This window comes from Rhinatrema bivittatum, chromosome 4, assembly GCF_901001135.1.
Source record: "Rhinatrema bivittatum chromosome 4, aRhiBiv1.1, whole genome shotgun sequence".
Lineage (NCBI taxonomy): Eukaryota > Metazoa > Chordata > Amphibia > Gymnophiona > Rhinatrematidae > Rhinatrema > Rhinatrema bivittatum.
In genome coordinates, this window is record NC_042618.1 from 63,050,214 (window position 1) to 63,077,359 (window position 27,146).

Here is a 27,146-nt window from a genome sequence, read left to right on the forward strand (position 1 = left end):
AAGTGTCCCTTTTCTGAAAGGCAAACTTCAAATGGTTTTTACAGCAGCGAATGTATAGAGTTTAGCACAGCTTATTCGAAAAAATGTTTAGGCTCCTCAATGTGACAGTTAATAATTTCTAAAATGTTTCTGGCTATCAAACAGGCCGATACAGAAAGAAACGCGTGATCCAGTAAATAAAAATATGCTAATTAGGGCCCGCGGTAAAAGGAGGCACTAGGGACACTAGCGCGTCCCTAGCACCTCCTTTTTGACAGGAGCGGCGGTTGTCAGTGGGTTTGACAGCCGACGCCCAATTTGCTGGCGTCAGTTCTCGGACCCGCCGACAGCCACGGGTTCGGAAACCGGACGCTGGCAAAATTGAGCGTCCGGTTTTCAACCCGCACGCTGATTTTAAATTTTTTTTTATTTTAAATTATTTTTTACTTTTGGGACCTCCCACTTAATATCGCTATGATATTAAGTCGGGGGGTGCACAGAAAAGCAGTTTTTACTGCTTTTCTGTACACTTTCCAGGTGCAGAGAGAAATTAGCGCCTACCTTTGGGTAGGCGCTAATTTCTGAAAGTAAAATGTGCGGCTTGGCTGCACATTTTACTTTCTGAATCATGTGGGAAAAGAAAATTGGTTCTTACCTGATAATTTTCGTTCCTGTAGTACCACGGATCAGTCCAGACTCCTGGGTTTTGCCCCCCCCCAGCAGATGGAGACAGAAGTTTACAAACCAAAACTCCGCCTATATCTAGGCTGGTGCCACCTACAGTCTGCAGTATTACTTAATGTCAAAGCAGAATAAATCAAGCAAACATCTCCAACTAACTATATAACAAGTAACATCAGTACCAGTTCACAACCCCCCAACTGGGAACAGAACCCATGTCACCGATAACAGAAAAATACTGCAACGCATTCTGACTGAAAAAGCACAAACACACAAACAGTACTGCCTCTCCCGGCATCAGCAATACGACAGGGCGGGACTCTGGACTGATCCGTGGTACTACAGAAACGAAAATTAAAATAAACGAAATTTAAATAAAATAATAAACTGAAGTGCTATCATTCAAAATGGCACCCGTTCCCGGGCACTGACCACTGACTTGGCTCCCGCGGACCCGGCATGCGACTGCCTACCACCCCGGGTCCCTATCTGAGCCGCAGAAACTCCCTCACCTCCAGAAACACAGGAGGAACAAAGGCTGTCTCTGGACAAACTACTTTTTTTTTTTTTTTTTTTTATATAATGTTACCGATCACCTCAGGTCCGGATCCATCTGGCGGGAGTGAACCGGGCACCCCGGTGTCACCCCCAGTGGCGATGGTGCGCCGGTATATGGGGATCCCCCACTCGTCAGCGGCCTCGTAAACCAGAAGGGATGGTCCCTTCAGGACCTCGCAACCCTCTGGGAGGCATAACTATGGACCAGCAGGCAAGCCTCTGCGGTCCGGAACCCTAACCTTATTAACTATCCCTTTTTTTTTTTTTACACTAACTACCACCTAGAACTTAGGCCTCAGCACAGACTGTAGGTTTTGCACCCCCCTCCACCTGCTAGGAAACAGAAGAATACTGCCAGACTATAGGTGGCACCAGCCTAGATATAGGCGGAGTTTTGGTTTGTAAACTTCTGTCTCCATCTGCTAGATAGGGGGCAAAACCCAGGAGTCTGGACTGATCTGGGTACGTACAGGGAATAACTAATATGGCCATCAACAGCCCGCTGACAGCCACGGGTTCGGAAACCGGATGCCGGCAAAATGGAGAGTCCAGTCTTCGACCGGCGAGCCACGGGCCGACTTCAAATTTTTTATTTTTTTTATTTTTTACTTTTGGTAACTTTCGGGACCTCCGACTTAATATCGCCATGATATTAAGTCGGAGGGCGCACAGAAAAGTAGTTTTTACTGCTTTTCTGTGCACTTTCCCAGTGCCCGAAGAAATTAGCGCCTACCTTTGGGCAGGCGCTAATTTCTGAAAGCAAAATGTGCGGCTTGGCTGCACATTTTGTTTTCTGAATCATGAGGGAATACCTAATAGGGCCATCAACATGCATTTGCATGTTGCGAGCGCTATTACGTTCGGGGGGGGGGGGGGGGGGGGGGGGTTGGACGCGTGTTTTCGGCCCCTTACTGAATAAGGGGTAACACTAGCGTGTCGAAAACGCGCATCCAATAGAGGGTTAAAAGTGCGCTCCATCGGAGCACACTGTACTGTATCGGCCCGAATATGAGGCATAGAAGTTGAGTATCCTTTGCTGTAAGGGCAGCATCTGTTGTAGGATCTACAGCAGCATCTGCTGTAGGGTCCCATCTACAGTCCTTAAGCACCTTAAGATATGTATGTAATTTAGTCCAAGAACTAGGTCAATTTACATAGCTTAGTAACATTGGCAGCCTCATTAACCTAGCCCATCAAGCGGATGCTGAATACCAACAAGACATAGTGTGGATATAGCAGGCCGCAGTTTTACTAATGACATTGAATATTATCTTTCCATACCTGAGTTGTTCAACCAATGGCAAACAAACCATATCCGTCCTTGCTGTTTGCCTTAACCTAGCAAGACAGCCACTGTCATCCAACACCCCGCTATATTATCCAAGCAAGGGGGCCTAATTAACCAGGCATTGCTAAGGACCAAAGCAAATCAAAACACTGCCCAAAGGGCATATCCATGCCAAATCTTTGACACCCACTGCCCAGTTGTCCATTGGCTTGGGTACCCCACCCCTGTGACTCAGCTGTGACAGAAAATAGATACAATGTACAATGTTACTGTGTGAATTCTTTACCAACTCACCAAAACCAAGGACAATGTCATGAGAACAGCAGCAATTTAAACCCAGCGTAATATACAATGAAAATTAGGGCAGGAGGGTGGGAGCACCACCGACTCTTACAAATATGGCGAATACCGCTGGTCGCAGGATTTAATTATGATTACTCCAGGTCTCTTGAGATCACCCGCACACCTCCTCGGATGGGGCCAGGGCCAAGCTTGCCCCCCCCCCCCTTCTGGCAGCCCATAATGATATAGTGTGATGGGTGACTCATAGGCCCCCCCGAGGCCGCCCAACGCATGCCTGCTGTAGTGGGATGATCAGGGAACCTGGCAAAATGTTACAAGTGGGATCCTATGCAAGCAGCTCGAGCCCTCATATATATGCTCAACACCAAACTTCTTTGTAAGCTCTGGCCTAACACCTATTAAAATGTATTTATAAGCATGTACTATGCACAATATAATATACTTTAATGTCATAAGGGCACTGTGATTAGCCCAGCACTTTCTTTTAAGTGAATGCCTTAATTGCTTACCTTGGCATATTTCTCTGCTTCTTCCCGAATGTTTTTTGGTACCATTTCATGTCTTCCGTTTGTATCTGTGAATGAAATCTTACCTTTAGTATTTTCTGTACTTAATCCAAAATGGAGATTTTTTTTATTTTTTTTTTACCATCCTAACACAGACCGATGGGTGGGGGCACTCTTAAAATGCTGGGGCTTGTAAACTCAGTGCTGCAAGCCTCATATTTCAGAGTCATGCTATGACTTTTTAGGATAATTCTCCTCAAAATCCTAACTTAAAATGAAAGGGAAGATGTCAATGTGAAAATAAAGTGAAATTGTCTGTAACCTCTCTCTTCCTCCTTACCAGAATTGTCTATTATGCTGCTTTTTTAGCTCTCTGGCAATCAGATATTCCACACTGCTATTCGAGCAGCAATCCTATAAAATGAGGCAGGACACAGCACTTTTTGAAATGAGCATGTGCTTTTGCATACACATAGGTAATGTGATACAGATGAAATGTGCAGCTTTCTGGAGTAAAGAGATAACAGTTGAGCTGTTTAAAAATGGTTTTGTCATGAAATTTTCCTTAACATAAAAACATAAGATATGCCAGCATCCTGTTTCCAACAGTGGCCAATCCAGGTCACAAGTACCCAAACATTAAATAGATCCCAAGCTACTATTGCTTATTAATTACCGTCATAGCAGTATGGATTTATCCTTTAGGAACTTATCCAAATCTTTTTTAAACCCAGTTACACTAACTGCTGTAACCACATCCTCTGGAAATGAATTCCATAGCTTAACTATGCGCTGAGTGAAAACGAATTTTCTTCAATTTGTTTTAAATGAGCTACTTGCTAATTTCATGGAGTGCCCCCTGGTTCTTCTATTATCTGGGAGAGTAAATAACTGATTTACATTAACTTGTTCAAGTCCTTTCATGATTTTGTAGACTTCTACCATATTCCTCCTCAGTCATCTCTTCTCCAAACTGAACAGCCCTAACTTCTTTAGCCTTTCCCCATAGGGCAACCGTCCCATGCCCCTTCTCTGAACTTTCTTCAGAGCAGCTATATCCTTTTTGAAATGTGGTGACCAGAACTGCACACAGTATTCAAGGTGCGGTCTTACCATGGAGTGATACAGAGGCATTGTGACATTCTCAGTTTTATTTTCCATTCCCTTCCTAATAATTCCTAACATTCTGTTTGCTTTTTTGACCACCACAGCACACTGAGCTGACTATTTCAATGTATTATCCACTATGACTCCTAGATCTCTTTCCTGGGTGGTAACTCCTAAGATAGAACATAATATTGTGTAACTACAGCAAGGGTTATTTTTCCCTATATGCATCACTTTGCACTTGTCCACGTTAAATTTCATCTGCCATTTGGATGTCCAATCTTCCAGTCTTGTAAGGTCCTGCTGCAATTTATCACAATCCATTTGAGATTTAACTACTCTGCATAATTTTGTGTCATCCGCAAATTTGATCACCTCACTTGTTCTATCCCTTTCCAGATCATTTATAAATATATTAAAAAGCACCGGTCCAAGTACAGATCCCTGAGGCACTCCACTGTTTGACCTTTTCCACTGAGAAAATTGACCATTTAATCCTACTCTGTTTGCTGTCTTTTAACCAATTTACAATCCACGAAAGGACATCGCCACCTATCCCATGACTTTTTAGTGTTCTTAGAAGCCTCTCATGAGGGACTGTGTCAAACACACCACATCTACCAGTTCACCTTTGTCCACATGTTTATTCATCCCTTCAAAAAAATGTAGAGATTTGTGAGGCAAGACTTCCCTTGGGTAAATCCATGCTGGCTGTGTCACATTAAACCAGGTCTATCTAAATGTTTTGTGATTTTATTCTTTATAACAGTTTCCACAATCTTTCCCGGCACTGAATTCTATTCAAATTAGAGTCATGCATACCAAACTGGTCAACTCTTCCAGTGCTGTCACATGCTGCTTTAGAATTAATTTCTTGCATAAATGTAAGAAGGGATGTCAATGTAAAATCTGCAGCCGCAGGAAACAGGAGCTGATAAACAGGAGCTTGTAAGATATAGCAGTGTGGCTGCCATGTTAGTCCACTTGAATGCACAGAAAAAAATATATACATATATTTTTTTTTTTTAAGGTGATACCTTTTTATTGGACTAACTTAAATACTACTTGTCTTGACACTTCCTCTTACAAGTCAAGCAGTGTATTAACTATAGTTTTGCTTATATTACATTTTATGGGGCAGCAATATAACCCTTACCATTATCCTATAGAACTCATAGGATTCCTTTGGCTGTACTTGATATGTTATGCTCTCTATATATCTAGTCACCTAGCATTTTTGTTTTGGTCATGTTAAACTGTCAACTTTCCACAGCTTTTGGGGAATCTGCTGATAATGAATTTGGTGTTCTCACTATTTTGCAACAGCAGAGTGGATAGTCAGTGAGAAAAAACACAATTCTTACCTGATAATTTCCTTTCCATGAATCCAGCCAGACCAGTCCAGACACACGAGTTTATACCTCCTAGACAGTAGATGGAGACAGACTACAGGCTTGCTGCTGTCATCCTACCCTGTTTCCCCAAAAATAAGACAGTGTCTTATATTAATCTTTGCTACCAAAGATGCACTAGGCCTTATTTTCAGGGGATGACTAATACCGTTGAGCTGCTGGCTGCCCCTGCCTCAGCCATGTCCCACCAGTGTGCTGTCAGAGAGAGGTAGGAGTGTGCAGCATTCATGGTAGTCAGCTTGGGCTGACTCTGCTGCTGTTGAACCTCTGCACACTGCTTGGAAGGGGTCCCCCGACTGGTACTGCCACCATCCCCAGATGTCAGTAATCTTGATGCCACTGTCACTGCTGCCACATGGCTATTGGGGAGGCGCCGATTGCTGCTACTGACACTGAAGCCCATTCTGCTGCCTCCTCTTTGCAGGCCCCGTGGGCTTCCACTTTCTCCATGCTGATCTCGTACATTGTGAGATCCGCATAGAGAAAGTGCTATTCTTGCACATTCCCAAAGATTACATGTGCCAATCACTAAAAAGTAATTAATTTTTTTTTTTCCTTTGCTGGCTGATGTTAGTTTTCTAATCGGTTGGTCACAGGCTTTTTTTTTTTCCCACCTTCCCTTTCTTATTTTTTTGCCAATTCCTTTTATATTGTCCGTTTTTTCTTCCGTATTTCTTTTCTCTCCGTCTTCTTCCCTCAAACACAGTCAGGTTCTCATTCTCACATGCATTTCTCTCTCACACACACAGGCTCTCACTGTCACATGCTCTCTCTCATACAATCATTCATACACACAGTCTCTCACTGGCACAGGCTGTCTCTCATACAATCATTCATACACACAGTCTCTCACTGGCACATGGTGTCTGACGCTCACACACACAGGCTCTCTCTCACTCCCACATGCTGTCTTGCTCAAGCACAGGCTCTCACCATCACACGCTGTCTCTCACACACACAGAGGCTCTCACATGCTGCCTCTGCAAACATTCAGATCCTCACTCCCACACACAGTCTCTCAACTCATCTCATACATGCACGCACACACCCTCTACAGACCCTCAGCCTCTCTCTAACCTCTGGGCCTCCTCTTCGCGGGTCGCCGCAGGATGGGCTCTGCAGCGGCCCTGAACTTCTCGGGCCTCTTCCTCGCTACCGGGCCTCTTCCTCTTCTTGGGCCGCTGCGACTTGGGATTCGCAGCAGCCCGCGGCGGCTCCTCTTCTGCATGCGCTGATGCTCTTTCTTCTTCCTGCCCATGCGGCTCCGGCAACGTTTACTTCCGGGGCCGCATAGGCAGGAAGGAGAAAGAGCATCAGCGCATTTGAACGCAATCTTTTTCTTCGGGCAAGGAGGCTCAGCGGCCGCATGAGCCTCCTTGCGCCCGGGCGCATCGGCTCCCCTCCGGATACCACTGCTCGCGTCTGCCCCTAATACTTTGGAAACTTTATTTAAAAATAAATAAATAAATAAATACATTTTTTTAAATGACGTCACAGGATTGACCGGCCCACCGGGGGAAGCCCGATCCCCCGATAGGTCAATCCGCCCCTGTTTACAAGGGATGCCTTACTTTCGGGGGAGGTCTTATATTTAAGAATTCGGCAAAATCTCTACTAGGTCTTATTTTTGGGGGATGTCTTATTTTCGGGGAAACACGGTATATAGGCTCCTGTGCTGACCTCAGCCTGCCAGTATTCTAACAAGCTAAGAAACAGTTTTAATACACTAAACCCTTTCCTCATTCAATATGCAAAAACCAGAGGGCTTTCAAAGAAAAGAAACTGAACAGACATAGCCTGCATTCCTTGATAAGCTTTATTATATTAATATCCATCACATCCACTAGTGCAAATAAGCAGTTATTCTGAAAATTAATTTGTTGGAGACTGAATATGCTTCACTCCCTGAAGAAAACAAGACACAACCAGATGAGATGTTAAAGGTCTGCCCATCAACTGACCTCTGTAACAGGCAATAGCTGCTACCTGCACTTGTAGGGTTAACCATCATCCAATCTCCCCTGCAGAACTTCTAAGAGAGCCGGCACCGAAGACCCTCTCGCTGAGATCTACCTAAGCAAGCCCAAACCTCAAACAACTTTCAGACTCTCACATACACCAAAGATGTGGCCACCTTCTTGTATCACAAAAGGGTATTTACAACCTTCTACGAATATGCTGCCCTATGCAGCAGACTCAAATGCCTGCTGAAGCACGCTATCTTCCTACACAGGAATAGTGATCTTCCTAGTAGCAGCACAAATGAACACATCCACCTTAGGAATTTTCAGGTTTCCCTTTTCTGAACCAGGAGAGGGACACAGCCTTGCCATTGTCTCATCCACTTTAAAATTTAATTCTGGGACATCCAATTACACAGAAATAACATTTTTAACTGATCTATTCCACAGAAACACTTTGGATGGTTTCCTTAAGCTTGTCATTATATGGTCTTCTTTGGAGTTAGCAGACTCTTCTCCTTTTTCTTCCATTAGGTTCAGTGAAATTATGGAAGAATTGAACCCCAGTTGAAGCTTCCTCTTCCTTAGGGAACATTCCCCATCCTTGCCACTTACCCTTAAACCCATACGGTCTAAAAGTGACAGAACCGAAACCACAGGATTTCCTTCCCTCCCAATCCTCCTGCTTTGGATTCCCAGGAGTTCCCAGAGAAGGGTCCCCACAGGGTAAAAACCCAGAGATGCTCTCAGCTCTCTAGAAAAAAAAAAAAAAAGGCATGATGCAAACCCTTCACAATTCTGTGGCAACAAAGGTCCAGGAAGAGCAAGGCGTCGCATCTCCATGTCAAGAAAAAGGAGCCGCTGCTCTCGGAACGCCACCGGAAGGAGCCGCAGACCAGACCACTGTAGCATCAAAGACCCCCGGAACCAGCGTAGGAGGCCCTCTCTCTGAGCTACTCCCTGCTCTTGGTTTCAATATGGCCACTATTCCTGCCGCCGCAGCAAGCAGGCCAGTGGAAATGGCTTGCAGACAACCCTGCAAATGTGGCCTCCATGCACAGACAATTCCACATGCTGCCCTCTCTTTTACAGGCTGCCCGCTCCCGGTGCCCGATGGTGCAATCGACCCGTACTACAAACTACTGGGCGTTCCTCCCCTGCCTCAGCCTGCAATCTCTGACCAAACAGCTGAAACCGCCCCAATAACTAAAACTCACCTTCAGAGAGAAAACTTTTCTTCTTGCTTTCCCTTTTTTTTTTTTTAAACAGCTTTAACAAATAGGAACCAGGCATAGCCACAGGGCTCAGGAGAAGAGATTTCATGACAGTGAGGGAAGCCTTGTTAGTCTCGGAGAAGAGATCACAGAAGGGGAGAGAAAAAAAAAATGGGAAAGGGATGAGGGTAATTCCAGCAACCATAGCCAGAACCTCCTTGTTCCAATAACTGGAAGCCCCTGGTCCACTCACTGTGCTCAGCTAAGGAAGGGAGTATAAGACTTTCACCTCAGGAACTGCCCATCCAAATTTCTATTCTTCACCTGACCTAACCTAACCAGGCCTTAGCTCACAGCATGGGATGCTTGCCTACCATCTGCTGGAGACCAAGAATACTGGCAGGCTGAAATCAGCAGGGGAGCCTATATAGGGTGATGTCAGCAAACCTGTTAGTCTCTGTTGCCATCTGCAGATTGGGAGACATAATGCAGGCATCTGAACTGGTCTGGCTGACTGAAGAGGAATTTAAATATTTCCTTTAGTTCCAGACCTGTGAGCATGCACTAACTGCCAAGAGCAAGAGCACACAGTAAATAGTCAACAGCATGTGTTAAATGCTGCTATGCATGCTAATGACCTCTTGAACCAGAAAGCATTTATTTCTGACTAGGATCATGCTTTCAAGATGACTAATATACCCTAAACAGATAGAACGCTAAGGGATACACAGAATGAACATGGGGCAAAGAATAATTATGTGTGACTGTGAAAGTGAGTGTTTGAGCATGCACATGATTGTGTGAGAGACAGGTTGTAAGATACAGTGAGTCAGTGTATCACAGAGAGGGAAGGACTGTAGGAGAGTGACTGTCTGACAGGCAGTGATCTGAACCTTCAGTCCATGAGTGCATGGCAGAAAAAAAGCCATGAGAGCTTTTTCTGCTTCTCACTTTTGATAAGCAAACATTCTACCTGAAAGGGCCTAACTGCATCTAATTAAAAGCATTAAGACAACAATAAAATTGTTGCCATGTAATCTCACTTTTCCTTGCAGTAAGATGATCTTTTGTACAGGCTAATTCACAAACAGATGTGCCATTCAGTGCTCTTCCTTAGTATGAGCAGTGATCAACATGTTTGGTCCAAAGATAAAGCATGCAGCAATTTCCAAACACTGATCAGAGCTCAAACTAAGTTCTCTTGAGCACAGATATACACATCTCCCAAGTAAAAGGAGCACAGAATTGAAAATATCCATTGCAAATGATGCAAAGAGAAATGTGATTTAACCAGAATAGAATGACATTGGAGATATTATGGGACTCATTAGAAAGGACATTTTGTTAAAAAAAAAAATAAATTCTTAACAGCTCAATAAACAGACTGAAACAAGTTCCACACAGAACTAATAGAACCTTCTTTCTGGGATGCATGCGGCTGAGAATTTAAAAAAAAAAAAAAAAAAAAAGTTACAAACAAAAAAAAAAACCGAACAGCTTGTCAGAATCCTCTTGCTCCCCCCCCCCCCCCCCCCGACATTTCCTTCAAATATGGTGTGGATAGGATACCAAACAAACGTTATTGGGTGATCACATAAGTCTTATCTTTTGAAAGTAGGCTAAAAAAAACAAAACAACAGAATGGCAATTGTCAAGCAGCCATATTGGACTTCTGCACCAAAATGAAAGTGTCCACATATGTAGATTTAGTCAGTCCCACATTACCTATGTGTATGTAAAAGCACAGTCTTATTTAAATCTTCAGATTGCCTTGGGACTGCTGCTTCACTGCACTTACTGTGTAAACATAATTGCTTAGGATATACAACTCTTAGTTAATGTTACAAAAAATCAAAGCACTATCAACACATCCTGAAGCATCAATACTGCCTGTGATCCTCAAGTAACTGACTTTTTTTGCATGATACATTCTCCCCCTGCTTTGATCTCTAAATGTCAGATTTTTTTATTTTTATATACTTTAGATCAAAAGGTATGTAGCATTCTATAACCATATCTTCCCCCTTCCACCCCAACAAAAGTTTCTGCTAGTGAGCTCCTATAAACTGTTTACATGTGCTGCTAGCATAGGTTTCTAAAAATAATCAGAGCAGCATGCAATTGTGGCAATGGATGAGTGGATATGAGATTTCCTAAACTTCTGTTACTTTTCCACCGTAGTGAAGTAGATCCCAAATAATCTTAGGGGCCAAATCAAATTGTTTCCTGGCCTCTGACTCATTCTATGGAAGATACCCATTGTTAGGCCTCAAAGTGTGAATGAAGCTCTAATTAAAAATGGGTTGTAGGACTGCTGTGGTGCCAATACACTCTTCAAGGAAGCAGGTGCTTTAGAGCTGCCTTCTTGTCACATGTTTACATTTCAGACTGGATTTGAGAAATACTTTCTTCATAATATGGAAAAAAAAAAGGTTATTACTTGCGCCAACCCAGCTGAGCTCAAGTTCAAAAGCTTTATCCTTCACTTCATCATGGATGATGTAGATTCTAGAAAAAGACATTAAAAAGCAGTCACCTGTAAATGTCATAGAATTGGTTTTCCCTAAAAACAATAGCAGAAAAAATAAACTTTTTCAGCATAATAAAGTTCGTCTGAGGCTACCAAACAGGAATTTAATTAACAAGCTCTCTGCTAGTTTTACTAGAGAGAGAGACATAATACCGTAGGACTACGTTCTACGCAGTGGGAATCCCCACTGGTTCTCTGGCCGTCTGCTTGGCTCTCATTCATTTCGGAGCCAGATGCTACATTGTCAGAAACAGCCAGGCAATTAAATGCTGAAACTCTGGTGCGGCAACCGGCAGCTCTCATGCAAAGCTTTGAATAAGACTTGGCCAACTGCTTTGTGAGGTTCTAACTGAAAAGAGAATGCACAAACATGAAAGAGCAGAAAAGCAAATTGTGTGTGTGTGTGTGGGGGGGTGGCAAGTTCCCCAGAAAATAAAAATGACCGACAGGAGGAAAGCTGGCTGGCAGGGGGTTAGAAAAGCTGCTTTGACAGAGCCTGAGGTAGTTTAGAGAGTCTACTACCTTCTACTAATCGGGCCACTGCCAGATCTGGACTAACTGAGAATGGGTGGGGTAAAAATCATTTTGATGCCTGAAGAGCAAAATAAACAAGCAAGCATAGGCAGCAGCTCCATTGGTTGCTAGAGCAGTCCCCGATATCTGGTCTGCCTTCTGCATCTGCTCTTCTCCCAGACCCACAGCCGCAGAGATGAAAGGAAGACTAAAGGAGGCAGATCTGATACTGAGGAAGCTCTAGGTATGGGGGCCGAAGCCAACAGATGTTCCAATGTGTTCTCCCTATGAGATTTTGCAACCAACCACACTGACTGCAGATAATTAACTCATCTGCGTTAACTCCATTAAGAAATTAGCTCCTTGCCCAGCTGATCAGTACCTGTGGAAGAGGCGAGTGCTTTTAACAGAGAAAACAGAGTTAAGACTAAGTGGTCATTTTTCCTAGTGGAGAAAGGTAACTAGTGGAGAACCCCAAGAAACTGTATTGGGATCAGTGCCGTTTTACATAATCATAAATGATCTGAAAAAGGGAGCAATGCATAAGGCAATCAAATTTACAAGCAATATAAAATTATTCAAACCTGCCAAAACACAAGTGGACTGTCGGGAACTAGGCATGTAAATGGCAGATGAAATGTAATGTGGATAGGAACAATCATTCCTATGGGTACAGAACACCCAGGTTCTATATTAGGAGTCACCGCCCAGGAAAAGGATCTTGGAGGCAGCTCAGTGTGGGGTGGCAGTAATGCAAACAGAATAAAAATGATCAGAACACCTCTGTATCAATCCAAGCAAGATGCGACTGCATCTCGACTATTGTTTTCAGTTCTGGTCAACTTCATCTCAAGAAAGAAAATGACGCGGAAGTAGAAAAAGTACAAAAAAGGTAACAAAAATAATGGGGAATGGAATGGCTCCCTTATGAAAAGAGCCTAAACAGGTTGTTTGGAGAAGAGACAGGCAATATTATAGAGGTTTATAAAATGATGAGTGGGATGGAACAGGTTAGGACACTCTTAAATAGTACTAAGACCTCTGTATGATATTAACAGCTAGCAAATGTAATGCCAGAGGACATAGTCAAGGCACCTAGCATAGTGGGATTTAAAAAAAGAGTTTGGATGAATTCCTGGAGAGAAAAGTCCATAAACCATTATTAGCCCTGGGAGTGAGCAACAAAGCATGGACCTACTCTTGGGATCTGCTAGATACTTGTTACCTGGATTGGCAACTCTCAGAGATAATGGACTCAGCGGACCTCCAGTCTGGCTCAGCATGGCATTTCTTATGTGCTTAACGAGATCAGTTAATTCCTAAACTTATTATTTTAACATTGCAAATTTGAAAACATAGTGCAGGGTTACAACAGACCCTCAGGAAAGGGTCTCAAATAATTGGAGCTTAAGATATGTGCAGCCAAAATTCATTTTATTTGTTTTATTCGTTTTATTTTTGGATGCACTATATTGTACATCCCTAATAGCCAAAGGGTGTAGACGAAAGAGAATGAAGCTCCCTGTTGATTTACCCTAGGACTGCCAATTCATGAAAATGTTTTTATTTTTTTCCAGCAGTCTGCTGTGTTTACAGACCTGTTTTACCACTGCCATTTCATGCACAGTTAGAGTCACTATGCTGAAATTAATCCCTTTATGCACATAGGCTGAATCCACTGCAGACAGGCCCCATCACTCATGACATTTTTTATGGATATGCTTTTTTTTTTTTTTTTTACTGACAATTGGTAACCCTGACCTACCTTGGGGGAAAAGAAGTATTTTAAACATTGTACAGCACTACTAATACATCAGGGAAACATTTTTCTAATTGAAAACAAACAAAAAAAGTCATCCAAGACTGGCTGATGTTTGAAGTGGGAGAAATCGCAGCCAAGGAGAACCTGATGCAGATAAGAGTTGCAGCTGAACATAATGTAATATTTCACAGATGTAATATTTCACAGATGGGGGGAAAAAAAATCATAACATTGGGAAAACAGAGACAGATAAAGGCTAGAAATTAGAAAAACTTAAAAAGGTATATAAATTTACATCTTAACACACAGGCCGATACAGTAAAGCGCGGCCGCGGTTACCCTGCTTCTAACCCATTTTGTACCCACAATTTGGCCGCGCAAGTCCAACCCGCGATTCACTGTCCCTTTTAACCCATCCTTACCACCTCTTTAAATCAACGGGAAACCCTTTCCGCCCGCGGCATGTATATGAGATGTAAACGATCGGATTAGCTATTCCCTCCCATACAGCAACATGCGCCCCGATTATCGCCTTTTTAACCTGCAGTTTTGCTGCGTGTTTAACCTGCTAATTTACCACCTACCCTTACCCCTGCGTTAGTGTGGAGCGTCAGGTCAGAGAGACGAAATTTCACGGGCAAACGACCCCCTCACCCCCCCGGGACAAGACCTTTAGAGGAGCCAGGATCGGGCAAACTTTCCCCCAGCCCCCGCTCGCCTGCCCTGGTCGCGCCCATGGGTGCCGATCTCCCGTGCGGGCGCACTGACAACTCCGGAGCAGGAAGGAAGGACCTGTTGTTTCCAAGCATAACCTAAACTCTTGCCTGCCCAACCTAAAATCCAACGCAGCGGGAAAGCCACTCTTCAGATCGTGACTAATCCCATCACTGGAAGGACGAAAGATTTTTTTTAAGCGTCCCAGTTCCTCTCTCCGCTATGTCAATGCATTCTCCTTTCCACTGCAATGCGCACAGTATTCTGAAAAATAACTTTCAAACCCAGGGTGGTGGAGCATTGTTGTGCTTGATAAAACTTGCACTCAACAGGATCGGGCAAACTTTCCCCCAGCCCCCGCTCACCTGCCCTGGCCGCGTCCATGGGTGCCGGTCTCCGGAGCAACCCCAGTCCTCTCTCCCCTCCTCCCGGGGGCAGCCTGTGGCGAGAGCAGCTTCAGCAGCCCGGGGTGGATCGGGCACTCCCCATGCGAGGCGGCTTCCAGCAGCCCCCGCCGGCGAGGGTGCATGAACGCACGCCATGACCTGAGAGCCCGGCTGGACGTCTGAGGTCACGGCGTGCGCTCATTCACCATTGCCAGCGGGGGCTGCTGGAAGCCGCCTCGCATGGGGAGTGCCCGATCCACCCCGGGCTGCTGAAGCCGCTCTCGCCGCCGGCTGCCCCCGGGAGGAGGGGAGAGAGGACTGGGGTTGCTCCAGAGACCGGCACCCATGGACGCGGCCAGGGCAGGTGAGCGGGGGCTGGGGGAAAGTTTGCCCGATCCTGTTGAGTGCAAGTTTTATCAAGCACAACAATGCTCCACCACCCTGGGTTTGAAAGTTATTTTTCAGAATACTGTATACAGTAAAATGGATTGCACTTCATGGAAGCGGCTTGCATTTGCATGCCATTTAAATACTGTATCAAGCGGTATGTGATCCGAACTGTGCGCCCGGCACTGCCGCACCTTTTCTACCGCGTCCTTACTGTATCGGCCTGACAGCAATTAAAAACATCTTACAGAAGAGTGCTGAAGGTGGAAGTGACTAACATTTCATTTCTGTAAGGGAGATGGCTTCAGTATGACTGCACACCGTATAAGATAGCCACGTATTAAAACTAAAGCTCAGTGACAGTCAGTCTCAATGGGACGGTTTATTTAAAAAAAACAAACAAACCAACCCTAAAAACAATCATGACAATGCAAGATATTGCACAAGCCCTGTTAAATGGAAATGCTTTTTCTTCTACGGGAGGTAGCCCTTCAACAGCTGAGTTCTGCATCAGTTATTTTGTAATGTTGCTTTAATAAACCAAAAGTTACACATGCAAATTTCTTCAAATAACAAACAATTGCTATATCCATAGGACATCCAAATGTCGGTGTTAGCCAGTGAAACACCAGCTCGCTCAAGGTACTGAAGATACTGGAGCAATTATCTTAAGTTACAGTTCTATTTTATATAAGTAACAATGGAATGCAATAACAGCAGCAGACCCCATCCCGATCAGTCCCTAATTTGAGTACTAATTACTAAGGGGCCCTGTGTATCTATTGGTCAGTGGACTGAAGATTACAGGCCAGATGTAGAATTCTGTGTTAGGATTCTCCAGGGATTTCTTTTTCTTGTCTGCATCCTAACATATCAAAGTAAACACCATACACAGAAATCAAAATATTAAAAAGTGCCGTGGCTGTCCCACTGCAGCACTTTTCCATGGGACAGAAGTTCAAGTAGCAGACAATCTAGCACTGCCCTCTCTTCTAGAAGGGTTAAATCTAGGCTAGGAGCACATATGCAGTCAGGACACTTCAGGGCAACTTTTCCTTTCTTTTTTATTTACTATTACAGAGACAGTTGTTTATTCTTTGTAAAAGGCCTCCGTTTAATTCATTTATTTCCTAAAATCTGATTACACGCATTATGTCAACACTAACACTGAAGCATGGACTTCTTCCCACTCTAATTCTAGCCAAGTCCTGGTGCTCTCGCTCTCTGTACGTTTAAAGGGCAGTTAGTATACCTTCTTGTTAATCGCAAGACAGGCTGGCAAGTAGATCAAAATTAAGGCTGTAAGGAAGAGGAACATCTGAAAATTATGAGAATGGAGATAGCTCATAATTATAACATATAGGTTACATTTTTTTCCCCTTAAAAGTTAATCTTTAGTTACAAATGAAAAAACATAGCCAAATACTGTTTCATAATTATGGTCATTGGATATATACATGCAGCATTTAAAGCTTGAAAAGAGAAAAAGGAAACTTACATTTTTGCTACCTCTTTAACAACTTCTTTGCAGGTCATCTCCTTCATCTGGCAAAGATAATTAAAAAAAAAAAATACAGATAAACAATCCAGCTACTACTTTTTTTTTGTATACTTCTTCAGAACCAAAATAATGCTTCAACAGCCAAAATCATGCACTAGTTTTCCCGTCAGCACTGGATGGAATTTTGACCACGCTGGGAAACTGCTAGAAGCTACGCAGTGGAAGCAGTGCAGCAGGCTCATCCAGAACAAAGAACGAATCTGCACTTTTCTATCATTGTAACAATGTGTCTATTGTAGTTTCAAATAGCAAACTGAACAGGATAACAATTTACACTAGAACTGTCACCAAAGCAGGAGTAAGAAATGGTCCTTTTAATTTTTAGATTTGGTGCTGACATTTCCATAAGTCACAGACAAAGCTATTTTATGGGTATATAGACAGTGGCTATAGAAAGTCTAGACCCCCTTGAACATTCTTCACATTTTGTTGAGTCAATGCGCCAGACCTGTATGCATTCAAATGAGGATTCTTTTTTTTCCACCAATCAACACACCATAGGAAAATTGGTTCTTACCTGCTAATTTTCATTCCTGTACAACCACAGATCAGTCCATACTCCTGGTTTTTGGCTCCCTGCCAGCAGACGGAGACAGAGAAACTTTCTCTGACACTGCCATATAACCCAGTGTGCCACCTGCAGCCCCTCAGTATTAAATTGTACCCAAGCTAAGATAGCAACATCACCAATACTAAACACGAATTAATATCCCCTGAACGAGCAGTGGGAAGAGACTTACAACAAATAACCTTGTCCCAATAAAAAAGCATGAAGAGCTAAACAAAACCTGTGCTTTTCTTCAGATTAATTATAACAGTTTGAGCGGACTCTCCTGAACTCTGGACTGATCTGTGGTACCACAGGAGCGAAAATTAGCAGGTAAGAACCAATTTTCCTTTCCCTGTACGTACCCGGATCAGTCCACACTCCTGGGATTTATTTATTTTATTTAACTCTTTTCTATACCGACATTCATGATACAAATCATATCATATATTGGTTCACAAGGAACAAGGGAGTTATAACTTTAACATTGAAGAAGAAGCAAAGTTACAATAAAACAAGGTCGTGAGAACTTGGGAGCTGAAATAGCCAGAGGCAGAGGTTTAACGTAATAAACTTAACAAGGATATACTGGAAGTGCCTTGTGTCAGATATACAGTGCTCTGTATAAGCGGCACTTATATACAAACAGGAAGCTAGCTACGAGAGCTAAGCAGTGTCAATAATGGGGGGGTATTAGCAGGAGGGATGTACCAAAGCTTCCCTAACCGGAGTGGGACCGCGAAAGTCCTACTCGAAGCACACCTTCCCAAAAGTCCATGGCTTCTAAGACCTGGACATCCAAATGGTAATGCCTGGCGAAAGTGTGCAAAAGATTTCCGAGTGGCCACCCTGCCAATCTCTTGCGGTGACACGTGCTGACATTTGGCCCAGGAAGCCAGCTGGGAACGAGTAGAATGAGCCCTTAAGCCCTCCAGGACCAGATGCCCCTGACAGATATACACGGATCCAATGGCTTCCCTTTAACCACCGTGCAATCATGGCTCTGGATGCCTTATCCTTATACCCCTTTTTCGCAGCACTTCATGGCACAAAAAGGTGATCCGACAAATGGAAGCTCTTGGTAACTAAGATACCGCAACAAAGCGCACTTGACATCCAAAAGCCGCAGCTCCTTAGCATGATGCACTGTAGCCTCCAAATTTGGGAAAGCTGGGAGTTCTGACTGACTGACATAAGTGAAAAAACGATACCACTTTTGGAAGAAAAGCTGGAACCGTCTGTAAGGAGGATCCCTGAATCCGAAATTCTCAAGAAAGGATCTCTACATGACAAAGCTTGAAGCTCCGAGATCAGTCTAGCGGAATAAATCGCTACCAAGAAAACCACCTTCAAAGTAAGATCTTTTATAGTGGCCCTCTTAAGAGGTTCAAACGGCACCACACACATCCCTTTCAGAACCAAGTTAAGGCTCTAGAAGGGACAGAACTTCTGAAATGGAGGGTGCAAATGCTTTGTCCCTTGGAGAAAACGCACCGCATCTGGATGCGCCACCAGAGCCGCTCTGTACATCTTGCCTCGAAGACAACCCAAAGCCGCCACACCTGGACTCTGAGGGAATTAAAGGACAAACCCTTCACCAAACCTCTTTGCAAGAAGGCAAGAATATGTGCGACGAAAGCTCACATAGGATCAACCTCCTGCTCTGCGCATCAATCCTCAAATACTCTCCAGACCCTCACATATGCCAAGGAGGTAGAAGACTTTCTAGCTTGCAAAAGAGTAGAAATAACATCCTCAGAGTACCCTTTCTCTCTCAAGTGCTTCCTCTCAAAAGCAGTCAAGCTGCGAGACAGAAGCGAGCTGCCTGATCTGAAAATATGGGACCTTGAAGTAGATGCTTTGGCAGAATTATACACAATACTCAAGGTGTGCGCGTACCATGGATCTATACAAAGGCATTATGATAGTCTCAGTTTTGGAGCTGAAGATTTCAAGGTATCATCCATAAAAACTCAGAGTTTCTTTTCCTGGGTGGTGACTCCTAACACGGTTCCCAGCATTACGTACCTGTTGTTGGGATTATTTTCCCCTACATGCATTACTTTACATTTGTCGGCATTAAATTGCATCTGCCATTTAGAAGCCCAGTCTTCTGTGTTCTGCAGTTCTTCACAATCTGCTGCTGTTTTAATGACTCAAAACAACTTTCTGTTACATGAAAATCTGGTCACCTCTCTCGCCATTCCTTTCTCCAGATCATTTATGAATATGCTAAACAGCACAGGCCTTGAAACAGACCCCTGGGGCACTCCACCACAGAACTCTCTCCATTTGGAAAACTGACCATTTGGTCCTACTCTCAGTTTCCTTTTATCCAATTACCAATCCACAGAGGACACTGCCTCCAATTCCATGATCTCTCAACTTCCTAAGGAGTCTCTCATGAGGGACTTTATCAAATATTTTCTGAAAATCCAAATACATTATATTAACCAGCTCACCTTTGTCTGTAAGGCAAGACTTCCCTTTAAACCATGTCTATTTGTGTGGTCAGTAATATTGTTGTTAATAGCAGCTTCAGCCATTTTGCCCAGCACGGACATCAGGCTTACTAGTCTGGAGTTTCCCAAATCACCTCTAGAGCCCTTTTAAAATTGGCATAACATTTGCCAGTCTCCTGTCTTCTGGTATTGTGCCTGTTTTAAATGACAAGTTACAAATCAACATTTCGTTTTTGAGTCAGAGTGATTTGTTATGTCCTCCAGTTTCCCCACTGATTCCATCTAGTCGCTTAGTCATCACCATCAGAAAATGTTTTCAGTGTGGGTCTGACCCCCGACATCCTCCTCAGTAAAGATAGAGGTAAAAAAAAGTCATTTAATTTTTCTGCTATTTTCCTTGTCCTACCTGACCACCCCTTTTACCCCCCTCAGTCATCTAGCAGCCCGACCGAGTCCCTCTCACAGGCTTTTTAATTCAAATGGTACTTGAAAAAGTTTTTATTACTTGTTTTTACCTTTATGGCAAGCTTTTCAGATTTTCTCTTTGCCTGCTTAATTACTTTTTTTTCCACATCTAGCTTGCCAGTGCTTATGCTCGTTTCTATTTTCCTTATTTGGGTCCGCTTTCCATTTTTTGAATGATGTACTTTTGGCTTTAATTATCTCTTTCACCTCACTATTAAATCATGCCAGCAATCGCTTGGTTTTCCTTCAACTTTTTTTTAATGCACAAAATACATTTTGTCTGGGCCTCAAGGATGGTACTTTTAAAAACAGTGCCCATGCCTCCTTCAGTTTTTAACCCTGTGGATTGCTCCTTTCAGTTTGTTTCTAACAAGTTTCCTCATATTCTCATAACCTCCCTTTTTATAGTTCAATGCTATTGCTCCTTAGTATTTGCCCTCCAGAGATTATGATCACTATTGCCAGGTGGATCCACCTCCTTTATTTCTTGCACCAGATCCTGCACGCCACTGAGAACTATATCTAATATAGTTCCCCCTTCTCATCAGCTCCCATGACAAACTGCTGCACAAAGCAGTCATTGATAGCTTCTAGGAACTTTACTTCCCTTGCATGGCCATGTGACGTTTGGGTAACTGAAGTCTCCCATTATTATTGTTTTGCCCATTTTACTAGCCAGTCTAATCTCTGTCAGCATTTTGTAGTCTCTTTCTTCATCCTGGCCAGGTGGGTCAGAATGAAGAATAGATACTTGCTAAAAGTACTTTTGACAGCAGTTACAGCTATGAGTGTTGGGTTAGGTCTCTACCAACTTTGCACACCTAGATTTGTTAATATTTGACAATTCTTCTTTACAAAATTGTTCAAGCTCTGACAAATTTTTTGAGGAGCATTGATAGACAGCAATATACAAGTCATGCCGCAGATTTCAGATTGTATTGAAGTCAAGGCTCTGACTGCACCTCTCCAGTGTAGCTATAGCTGCATGCTTTGGCTTGTGGTCAAGCTAAAAAATTAACTTCCATCCCAGTTTCAGCTTTCTTGCAGACAGCAGCAAATTTTCTTCAAGGACTTTTCTGTACTTTTCCTGATTCATTGTCCCTTCTATATCATGACAACTGCCATAGTCCCCGTCAATGAGAAACATCCCCATAACATGATTCCACCACCATGCTTTACAGTTGCTATGGTATTCTCTGGGTGATGTGCCATGTTGGGTTTGTGCCATTTGCATTCAATCCAAAAAGTTCTATTTTAGTTTTGCCGTTCGCAAATCCTTTTATTTCACATGGCTACAGTATCTCCTAAGTGTTCCTTTACACTGGAGTGGAAGAGTAGCCCAGTGGTTACAGCAGTGAGCTACCCATGAACCAAGAAGCCAGGGTTCAAATCCCACTGTCACTCCTTATGACAGCCGCTTTACCCTCCCCATTGCCTCAGATACAAACTTGGGTGTAGGGAAACATCTACAGTACCTGCATGTAATCTGCTTTAAAGGGCAAAAAATCAGAATAGAAATAAATACTATACTTCAAATGGAATTCAAGGTGGGCTTTCTTGAGTAATGGCTTCCTACTTGCCACCCTACGTGTGAGCCGGATTTGTGGAGTGCTTGAGATATTGTCATATGCACATTTTCACTCTTGGCCATGGAAACTTGTAGCTCTTAAGCAGCCATTGGCCTCTTGTTCTCCTTCTTGTTTGATCATCCACTTTGAAGAGTCGGCTTGATCTAAGCAAAGTCTTGGTGGGTGCCATACTTCCACTTCTAAATAATCATCTTCATCGTGCACCAAAGGATATTCAATTCTTTTATACCCATCCCCAGATCTGTGCCTTTCCACAACTTTTTCCTGGAGCTTGTGGTTAGATCTTTGCTTTGGCAAAACAGAGGAGGTGGAAAAGCATACACCAAAATTCCAAATCAAGAAAATCAGACGTGTAAGAAAATAAATGCAGACTGTCCAAGTGACAGTCCATAGAATAAAATACTTTAATAGTAGTAAAACATACTCCAAACTTCAAATATAAACACTGGACATTCCCAACTTGGACTGTGTTTCGTATACACTGCTTTGGGAGGGACCGACATCTGAAATGTATAAAGAATTGTATAAATAAGGGACAAATTAATCCAGGCAAACAGCAGTAAAGTGATTCAAAAACAGTCCATGTCGGTGATGTCCAGTATTTGTATTTGAAGTTTGGAGTATTTTTTTGCTACTATTAAAACTTTTTATTTTGTGGACTTTTACTTGGACAATCTGCATTTATTTTCTCTGATTTTGTTGATTTGGATCCTTGCTTTGACAGGCACTACCCAGCAGAGAAAATCAACAGGAAGTGCTGAGGTTATCCTGTCATTATGCGAATCAGTACAATTTAACACAGATAAGGTCAGTTTACTTTATTTAGGATGGCACCAGAAGTACAAGCAGGGTGGATCCTTAGCTAACCAAGCTATTCCACACTTTTATTTCTATTTTACTTTCTAAGGAATTCTAAAATAATTGTTCACTAGGCAGTTGTGGTGTGGGATGTGTGGAAGTATAGAGCAAACACCAGTTTAATGCCTTTTCCGTCCAGGCAATAGAAAGTGAATATTTTGGAAGACTTTCTATAGCCACTGTATAAAAAAATATCCTAGTCTTAACTGGAATATTCAGGACTTTCACAAATTGTCCCATGGAGCTTCTCCAACCACTTATCCATCACAAACACTAAGGGATAGATTTTAAAAGAAGCGCGATCAGCCTACTTTTGCTTGCGCATCAGACTCAAGCAAAAGTACGCTGGATTTTAGTAGATACGCGCGGAGCCGCGCGTATCCACTAAAATCCTGGATCGGCGCGCGCAAGGCTATCGATTTTGTATAGCCTGCGCGCGCCGAGCCGCGCTGCCTCCCCCCGTTCCCTCCAAGGCCGCTCCGAAATCGGAGCGGCCTCGGAGGGAACTTTCCTTTGCCCTCCCCTCACCTTACCCTCCCTTCCCCTACCTAACCCACCCACCCGGCCCTGTCTACACCCCCCCCTTACCTTTGTCGGGGGATTTACGCCTCCCGGAGGGAGACGTAAATCCCCGCGCGCCAGCGGGCCTGCTGCGCGCCGGGCCGTGACCTGGGGGCGGGTACGGAGGGCGCGGCCACGCCCCCGGGCCGTAGCCACGCCCCGTACCCGCCCCCAAAACGCTGCCGACACGCCCCCGCAACGCCGCGCGCTCCGGCCCCGCCCCCCCGACACGCCCCCCTCCGAGAACCCCGGGACGTACGCGAGTCCCGGGGCTCTGCGCGCGCCGGGAGGCCTATGTAAAATAGGCTTCCCGGCGCGCAGGGCCCTGCTCGCGTAAATCCGCCCGGTTTTGGGCGGATTTACGCGAGCAGGGCTCTGAAAATCCGCCCCTAAATGTGCTGCTGAGCCAACAGCATTTTCCTTGCCTCTCTCGTCCTTAAGAAATCTTGTCACTGCACACCTTCAGTAAGGAGCAGGAAATGTTTGTCCAGCTGCCTCTTTCCTGACCAGGCTGCGAGCAGCCTACACTAATAGCCGGGTATCAGCTAGGTCTCCCAAAAAGGCAGGACAGGACTTTGCTGTGCAAAGAACAGTTTTCTATTTGGTGGTTTTTTGTTTTTTTTTTTAACTACTTACATTTTTTTTTTTTTTTTTAAATCATACCTGAAGTTTTTCAATCTCAGTTTTAGCTGCTTGTCTGGCTTTTCCAATAGAGCACCCCCAATAACCCTAGAAAGAAAATCATGATTACTATATAAGGTGATACTCAGTAATACTTTTTTCAGTTAAAAGCCTTAAAAAAAAAATCCCCAAACAAAAACAAAAAAACTGTGGTACACCAAACATCCAAAGCTGGTAGTAATGGGAAAAAAATATAATGATGCTTTGATTTCTTTAAGTATTTCACTACTTTTTAAATGCTTTCAAATTTCTAATAAGCATTAGAATTTAGGCTGCCACATTACAGTAATTGACAGTCTTTTACAGTTTGAGAATTAGTGCTCAGCAACAGCCAATACTGATGCTTTAATTTGCATCGCTTCACTGCTGCATCTACAAAAATGACAAGTTAATTTGTAAAACTGAGCCAATCATTGTAAAAGCTCTGAACTGCAAATTAATTTCAGTGCATATTCTGAGGGAGGAAAAAAACTTTCTAACCAATCCCTCTGCACAAAACTTTTGGTTTTACCTACAATTTCCTCTACAGTGCCACAGTATGCAAATCAAAGATTTGCTTATCCTGCTGAAGTATTATTTTGAGTTACAGTTGAGTTTTTTTTTAATTGTAAAGACTTTTTAGACATACAAATGTAATGCATGTAAAAGTACATAAATGCAAACCACACATATAGTGACAGTAAATCGGGCATCAAATGCACACAAGGCTTCGATTACATGCTGCAATCCTACACAACAGAAGAGAATTAATTATTTAAGCAATGGAATTGCACAATGTTTATGTATTTGAGTGTTTTATAAACTGTCATGCCATGTGAGAATCATTAGTTCACACCGGTGTACAAGGTAGACACTCGCAAATGTAGGATGAATTACAAAGGTAGGCAGGTGAATAAGGATAACATTCTAAAATTAAGGGTGTACTTCAAAGACAGACACATAAAAGCAATTGTAGCTGTATAATAAGGGGGTTGAGAGAAGGGGGGGTATTGTTCAGGACAAATTTTGGTTACCTGTGTCAAGGTGAATTGGATATATCAGTCAAATAGTAGGCGTTAGTGAATAGCCAAGTTTTCAGGTCCTTCTTAAATTTCTTATCTTATTATTCGAAGATTCTCTGGCATTGAGTTCCATAGCTTTGGGCAAGCAATTGATCTCACTCGGTCTCTAGTTTGTGTTAGGTGAAAGTTTCTTGCAGTTGGGATTTCTAGTGTGCCTTTATTTTGAGATCTAAGAGTTTGTGTGGGAATATGTGGTTTAAATGTCATTGTTCATATTAATGTTGTTGAATATTATTGATAGAACTTTGTATAATATTCTTGACTGCACAAGGAACTAATGCAGTGCTATCTGAGTTTGGGTGATGTGGTCGTATTTCCTTGTTCTAGTCAAAAGTCTGGCAGTGGCATTCTGTAGTAGTTTTAAGTAACTGGCTGAAAGACCTAGAAGTAGGGAATTACAGTAATCTAGGTTAGAGAAAATTAGAGATTGTAATTCTGTTCTGAAATCTACTGTGCATAGAAAAGGTTTCATTTGACTTAGGATTCACAGCTTGTAGAATCCAGATTTGATCAGTTTGCTAATGTGGGCTTTCATTGTTAAATTATCATCGATTTGGACTCGAGAGATAATCTAGGATTAAATGGTGATTTCCAAGATCAATAACTGGAGGAATAGATTTTGGTGGGTTTCGACTCAATCAAATTAATTCTTTTTTTTTGGGGGGGGGGGGGGGTTTCATCGAGAGTTTCAGTTGCGCAAATTTTTCATTTACTCAGAGATAAGTAAAGCTGTTTTCTCAAATGTATTTTTCAGATGGATATAGAATTGCAGATCGACCGCATATAAAATGTTAATTCCTAGCTCTGTTAATAATCTGCACAGCAGTAGCATGTACATATTAAATAGGGTTGCTGATAGTGCTGAACCCTGCATAACACCAGTTGTGCACTGGAATGTGTCAGAAATGTGGTTGACTAGTCTTACCTGGCAAGATCTAACTGCGAAGAATGAGGTGAACCAACTTAGTTCATTTCCATCAATCCCTATGTTTCTCAGCTGGTGGCACAGAATACTATGGTCTACAGTGTCAAAGGCTGCAGTTAAGTCGATCAGCTTTAGGCAGTATGATTCATTAGAGTCAAAGCCTCGCAGTTGAGCAATTCTTCTGGAACCCAAATCGGTTAGGATATAGGGTCTTCTTGTCTTCAAGATGAGACTAATTTGGAAAGAACAGCTTTTTCGAGAATTTTTTAGTTAAACATTACTCCATGTATCTGTTTTGCATAGTAGTCTTTTTTTTTTATTATTATTTACTCTATACTTAAACTGTTCATTCTTCAGGGCATATCGCAGCTGTTCAAGGTTGGCATTCATAAAATACAAGAGATTCCAGAAAGAGGAAGACTGGTGACAATATCTGGACAGGCTAAGTGAACCTGAGAAAGTAGTAAGGAGTGCAAAAGTTCAAATAGAAGAACAAATATGGTATAATGAGGGGACAAGACTTTTTATCAGATATGTCAATAGGAAAATTTATTTATTTATTTATTTTTAATTTTTATATACCGATGTTCCTGTAAAGAATACATATCGCACCGGTTTACAAGGAACTGAACAGAAAATGTGCAAAAGTGTCATTGTGAGAGATGAAGGGAAGAAATATGCAGAGACGGACAAGGAAAAATAAACACACACAACCCCCCCCCCCCCCCCCCAAAAAAAAAACTTGCTGGGCAAAATGGATGGATTATTTGGGTCTTTTTCTGTCAACATTTACATTATTTATCTGCCCTGTTAAACAAATATGAGCCCAAATGCTCTTTACAAGTTCAGGCAGACTGTCTTTTACTTCTTTGAAAGGTTATCATTGGGCTGAAACACGCAAATGTGCATTTTCTTATATTGAATCACAATTGTGGAATGCACTCCAACAGTATTTAAAGGTTAATTAACGATATCAAAATCTTTCATAAACAACTGAGGACCTATTTATTTAGTGAAGCTTTTGGTGACTTTTGATTTTATTTTTTTAAAAGGCATTCTTGCACATTATTGGTATTTTTAGTTTTATTACTTATTTTTTATGTAGTTTACATCGCTTAGAACATTCTATAATTTG

General features: G+C 42.8%; 1 protein-coding gene across 1 annotated transcript in view; it reads right to left on the bottom strand.

The window, feature by feature from the left end:
* The window catches only part of PSMA3 (proteasome subunit alpha 3), a 63,703-nt gene that overhangs the window by 315 nt on the left and 36,242 nt on the right, over positions 1-27,146 (bottom strand). The window contains exons 7-10 of the mRNA XM_029598225.1: positions 24,008-24,073; positions 16,800-16,846; positions 11,450-11,517; positions 3,319-3,383 (exon numbers count right to left, since the gene is read on the bottom strand). Coding sequence (XP_029454085.1) covers positions 3,319-3,383; positions 11,450-11,517; positions 16,800-16,846; positions 24,008-24,073 — 246 coding nt within the window. The remainder of the gene's footprint in view (positions 1-3,318; positions 3,384-11,449; positions 11,518-16,799; positions 16,847-24,007; positions 24,074-27,146) is intronic.